The 5,524-nt window shown below is 47.8% G+C and overlaps 1 protein-coding gene across 1 annotated transcript; it reads right to left on the bottom strand.

Moving 5' to 3' along the window:
* Window positions 1-3,510: 3,510 nt before the first annotated feature.
* On the bottom strand, window positions 3,511-5,135 carry LOC117186736. The gene is made up of 2 exons (XM_033387901.1): window positions 5,018-5,135; window positions 3,511-4,371 (listed from the first exon to the last, which is right to left on the bottom strand). The coding sequence occupies exon 2, from the start codon at window positions 4,365-4,367 to the stop codon at window positions 3,684-3,686; it is 684 nt and encodes a 227-aa protein (XP_033243792.1). The 5' UTR covers window positions 4,368-4,371; window positions 5,018-5,135; the 3' UTR covers window positions 3,511-3,683.
* Between the last annotated feature and the right edge of the window lie 389 nt (window positions 5,136-5,524).

Raw genomic sequence — 5,524 nt, 5'->3', positions numbered from 1 at the left:
GACACTGGGGACTACCAGCAGTGTCCCACGTTCTGAGACCTGAGGTCTCCATTCTCAATGCCGTGTCCGCTCAGTCAAAGAAGATCTGCAGTTTTTCCATCCGCTCTCTGACTAAGCCGGGCTTACAACTAAATGCCGCAACCTACGTTATTCTGGAATTGGCCCTATGTGGTGGTTCTCTTGAGAGAATTACCGTGGTGGATGATCTTGAAGTTATATTAGACGCCAAGCTAAAGTTTTCTTGCTCAAATTTTTTCCCCTTTTTTAATAGGTCTTGTAGAGCTTTTGCTCGTTCGGTGTACGCTGGTACGAATCTGCGGTACCAAGATGCCAGGCCCAAAAAACTGTGCAGCTGTTTCATTGTAGTTGGTGCGGTGAGTTCTTTAATGGCCGCCACTTTATCTGGGTCTGTGTGTATTCCTTCCTCGCTCACCATGTGTCCTAGGTATTTAAGTTTCTTTTGGAAAAAGTGACATTTTGCTGCGTTGATGCGTAGGTTTGCTGTCCGTAGTCGTTCAAATACCGTTTGTAGTTTCTGCATGTGTTCAACTTTCGTCCGCCCAATTACGATTATGTCGTCTAGGTATGCGAAAGCGAATGGTTCCATGTCCGGTCCGATTACCGAGTCTAGGGCTCTTTGGAACGTAGCAGGTGCTGTTGTGAGTCCGAATGGCATGACCTTCCATTGGTACAATCCTCGCCCGGGAGCTGTAAAGGCTGTGTAGTGTCGGCTCTGTTTTTCCATAGGGATTTGCCAATACCCTGACTTTAAGTCGAGCGTGCTAATGTATTTAGCCTCTTTAAGCTGATTTAGAATAAAGTCCATCCGTGGTAATGGGTATGCATCCTTCTCTGTTTTTTCGTTTAACAGTCGGTAGTCCACGCAGACCCTCCAATCTCCGGTTTTCTTTTTTATGAGAACAATCGGCGAGCTGTATGGGCTGTGTGATGGTTCTATTAGATCTTGCTTTATGAGTTCGCTGATCTCTTTGTTGATGATTTCCATTTGCGCTGGGTTTCTTGGGTAATACCTCTGTTTGACTGGTCTGTCATCCTTCAGAAATATCCGATGTTTCGTAACATTGCTCACCCCTTCAAGAGTGTTGGATTTTTGTACCTCCGTTTTAATCCATTTTTCGATTTCTTCGTCCGTCGGCTCTGTTACTGAATTTCTTGCGCTTTCCTCCTTTCTCTTTGGGTTTGGTTCCCCGTTGAAGTTTACTGTGGCTTCTCCGCACGTTATTGATGTGCCTGCATCCTTTAAAAATTCCCTCCCTAGTATGGGGGTGTCTGGTACCCCTGTCATGATTAGGAATGATTGGGTGGTCTCTTTTCCCCTAGTTCTACTGTTAGTTGGATTCTCCGTGTTGTTCTCCGAGTGCTCCCATCCGCGAGACGGATTAATCTGTTTTCCACTCCTTCGATGCCTTCTTCTTTTAGTTTTTCGGCCGCCCTTTCGTTTATCATGCATCTTGTTGCCCCTGTATCGATGATTACATCCATCAGTTGTGATCCAATCCTGGCCCGTCGTAAAAGTTGGTTCTTGTTAAATATTAATTGTGTGTTGTCCCGCTCAGCTGGTTTTGGGCCACAGGAGATTCGCGGGCTGGTCCTGCGCCCTGTGTGTTTTCCTGTTGTTTTCTGCAGCAGTCTATTGTGCGTACTCCTTGTTTGTTGCAGGTCCAGCAGTACAGTACGGGTTCCCTGTTGCATGTTCGGGCCTCGTGCCCATAGTTTCCACATCTTTGACATTTCCTTTGTCGGTATTGCGTCCTTTGCCAAGCTGGTTGGTCGTTTTGTGGGTAATTCCATTGGCGACCTGTAACCTTGGAGAGTCTTGCATCTGTCTCAATTTTTTCGAATTCCTCTGTGGTGATCATGAATTCCGACAGCGTTTGGAATTCTCTCCTCTTCACGTATAGTTTCAGCGGCAGCCGGCAGTTCTGGTATATTATTTCCAGTTTTTCCTGCTCTGTGTAGGTTCCGAACCTCATTAACTTCCTTATTTCTTGGATAAAGTCTCGAACTGGTTCTGTTTCCGCTTGTTTTCGCTCTGCCACTTGTTTTGCAAGCTCCTCTTGGTATCTGGGGGATATGAAGTTCTCTTTTAGTCCGACCTTTGCATCCTCCCATGATGTGACTGGCGCTGGCTTTGTGTGCCACCAGTCTAGTGCGCTTTCTTCCAGAATTATCGGCATTGCGAATACGAGGTGGTCCGGTTCTACCCCGTAGGTTTCTGCTAATTCCTCCATCCTGCTCAGGAATTCTAGCAGCCCTCCTTTTCCTGTAAAGATCAGTTCCCACTTGCGTATTTTTTCTATTATCGCTACTGCTTCTGGTGATCCTTTCTTTATCTGTTTTGGAAATAGCGATTTCTTCCTGCCTGTCCTGGTCTCCCCTTGGCTCTCTTCCATTGTTGGTTTTTGTGGTACTCCTTTTGGTGATTGTTGCCTTGGGCTCTTCGTTCTCGGGCTTCTCCCTCGTGTTTGGGTATTTGCTAGTTGTTCTAGCCTCTCTCGAATATGTATTGGGAGGTCTGTTCTCTCCGAAAATTGTAGTAGTTGTTTCTTTTGGGTTTCTAGTCCATCCAGTTTCTCCAATCCGAATTCCTCGCAATAGTTTTGTAACTCCAGTTTCGTTGCTTGGTTTATCCATTGTTTTGCCATCTTGACCTTTGAGATTATGCTTCTTATGCTACCACAATCTGCTCGGGCGCCACTGTGACGGCGCTTCGGCCGGGGTATGCTCGTCGCGCCGGGTTCCACAGAAATTTGTTTGATCTCTGGGTGTGGTAGCTGAAAGAGAGTCTCGTGGTTCAAGAATAAGGCGGGCTTTGAGCGGTAATAAAAGAGATAGAGTTATTTTTATTGTTCTTAAAGGTACAAAGTTTGGTAGTTGCGCGGGTGTTTTTCTGCTGGCTCTTCCTTCGGGGTCGTCCTTCGGGTTGGCCGCACGTGGCGGATGGTTGCGGGCGGGTCCTGGTAGTCTTCTGGTCGGTGTCGGTTGAGGTCGCGGAGGTCTAATGAGCTCCGAGGGGAAGAATGTCGCGGAGGGTGAATGCGCTCCGAGGAGAAATAATGTTGCGGAGGGTTAATGCGCTCCGAGGAGGAATAATGTTGCGGAGGGTTAATGCGCTCCGAGGAGAAATAAGGTTGCGGAGGGCTAATGCGTTCCGAGGAGAAATAATGTTGCGGAGGGTTAATGCGCTCCGAGGAGAAATAATGTTGCGGAGGGTTAATGCGCTCCGAGGAGAAATAAGGTTGCGGAGGGTTAATGCGCTCCGAGGAGAAATAATGTTGCGGAGGGTGAATGCGCTCCGAGGAGAAATAATGTTGCGGAGGGTTAATGCGCTCCGAGGAGAAATAATGTTGCGGAGGGTGAATGCGCTCCGTGGAGAAATAATGTTGCGGAGGGTGAATGCGCTCCGAGGAGAAATAATGTTGCGGAGGGTGAATGCGCTACGGGCCCATTGGTGGTGATCAGCTGTGGTTGGTTTTATGTATGTTTTATTGTTTGTTTATTTATATTTATTTCTTATGTGGCAGGTCTTCATGTATTTGTAGCTTATGTTCTACTTATCCTACTAATACTTATTTTATAGTCTTCATGGCTTGTCTTGGTGTTTCTAGTGATATTGTTGTGGTGTTTGTGGCGCCGGCGCTTGGTCTTCCTGGCGCTGGGCGTCACACTCCCCCCTCCTTTCCCAGTGGAGCGTCGCCAATTGACTTTGTTTGGAACCATGCGCTGATGCGGACATCTCCAGCTCGGCCGATCTTCACCCAACACGCCTCCTGTTTCTCGTTCCGTAGTTTGAACCGTCGTTGAGTGTGTTTTGGGCGGTCGTGGAGTTTTGCTTTGACTAGTTCGATCGCCGTGGTCGCTAGTTCGAATTTTTCCGGGACCTCCCATTCGCCCGGGATGGTGCCTCTCTGGATGGGTTTCTGGGTTTCCGGTTCTGGTGTTGGCCGCTCGGGGTTTAGGTCTAGCACGTCCCGGTCGGACTCTTCGTCTTCCACTTGTTTTGCCCAGGAAAGTTCCGGGCCTTGTTGTTCGCTGATTCTTCGTGCCGTTTGTTCCTGTAGGTTGGCCTGGTTTGCCCAGCTGATCCTCTTTTTTGTTGGGATTACTTCATTGTGCGTTGCTACTTGTTCTCCTCGAGTCTCGCGCTGTCCTGCCGTGGTTTCCATCGTTTTGTTTGTTGCTGTTTTCCTTGGTGCTGACACCTTTGTTCCTGATACTTTCATCCGTGAGCTGAGTGGGGGGGCGGCCGATAGTAGTTTTGCGGCTCGGTTTTTGTGGCTGGCCTGTGCCATCCTTTCTTTGAATTTCCGGGCCGAAATGTTGAATTTATCTTCTTTATTTTCCATCTGTCTGAAAAGGTAGAGAGAGGGCATCGTTATTGTGTTTGCTTCTTCTAGTTTTGCTGGTTTTAGTTGTGAGACGTGTGCCCGTAGTTTTTTGTTCGTTGTCGTATCTTGTACTGTTATGATCACTGGAGAGGTTAGTTCGAGTACCTTACACGGACCGGTGTATTTCGGTTCTAGTTTCGCTGTTGTCTTGTCGATTTTTTTCGATAGTGGGTGCGTTCGTACCCATACTAAGTCCCCTCTTTTTGGCTTCCATGCTCGCTTTCGCAAATTGTAATGTCTTGCTTGTTTTGCTGCTGCTTCTTCCATGTTTTGCCTGGCTATTATTTCTGTTTGTTTTCGTTTGTCGGTGTTTTCCTAGTTTGTTTGATTGTTGAACCCTGACCCTAGTGTTACCTCGTCGAATAGGTTGCCCGGAATCTAAGTTCTCTCCCGAATATCAGGTATGCTGGACTAAACCCTGTTGCTTCTGACTTGCTGCTATTTATCGCTAGGGTTAGTTCTGGTAGTTGTTCGTCCCATTTGTTGTGTTTCCCTCCCGCGAATTGTGCGATCATCGTCTTTAGTGTTCGGTTCGCTCGTTCGGTTGGGTTTTCTTGTGGTGTGTATGGTGCCGTGAATTGTTGGGTGATGCCCCACGTTTTCATTACCTGTTTCGTCTTTCTGCTTGTAAATTGTACGCCGTTGTCTGAGATCACTCGCTTTGGTGCACCTCCCCTCGCCAGTATTTTTTCTCTGAACGCCTTTAGGAATGCGTCAGCCGTTGCGCTTCTTGTCGGTGTGACCTCCACCCATTTCGAAAATTTATCGATAAACACGATTAGTGCGGTGTTGCCGTGCGGCGATCTTGGGAGTGGTCCCACGAAATCGACGCCTATTGTTTCCCATGGTGCGTTTGCGATTTTGGTCAGCATTTTGCCTGCCGCTGCTTGCTGCGATACCTTAAATTTTTGGCAGCTTTCGCATGTTCGTACGAATCGTGTTACGTCTCTGCTTGGCCCTGGCCAAAAGTATCGTTGCCTTATTCTGATTTTCGTGCGTCTGATCCCGAGATGTCCGGCTGTTGGGTTTGTGTGATTTTCGGTTAGTACCCTCTGTCTCTCTTGTTTTGGAACGCACAGTTTCCAGGGTTGATTGTCTTCGTCGGTTTGGCTTGG

Source organism: Drosophila miranda, chromosome XR, assembly GCF_003369915.1.
Source record: "Drosophila miranda strain MSH22 chromosome XR, D.miranda_PacBio2.1, whole genome shotgun sequence".
In the NCBI taxonomy this organism is placed as follows: Eukaryota; Metazoa; Arthropoda; class Insecta; order Diptera; family Drosophilidae; genus Drosophila; species Drosophila miranda.
Note: the sequence above shows the minus strand (reverse complement) of the source record. Positions and strands in the feature narration are given on the sequence as shown.

Bases quoted from the DNA above. Each gene is read 5' to 3' on its own strand.
- LOC117186736 (XM_033387901.1), bottom strand. From the start codon at position 4,367: ATGGAAAATAAAGAAGATAAATTCAACATTTCGGCCCGGAAATTCAAA.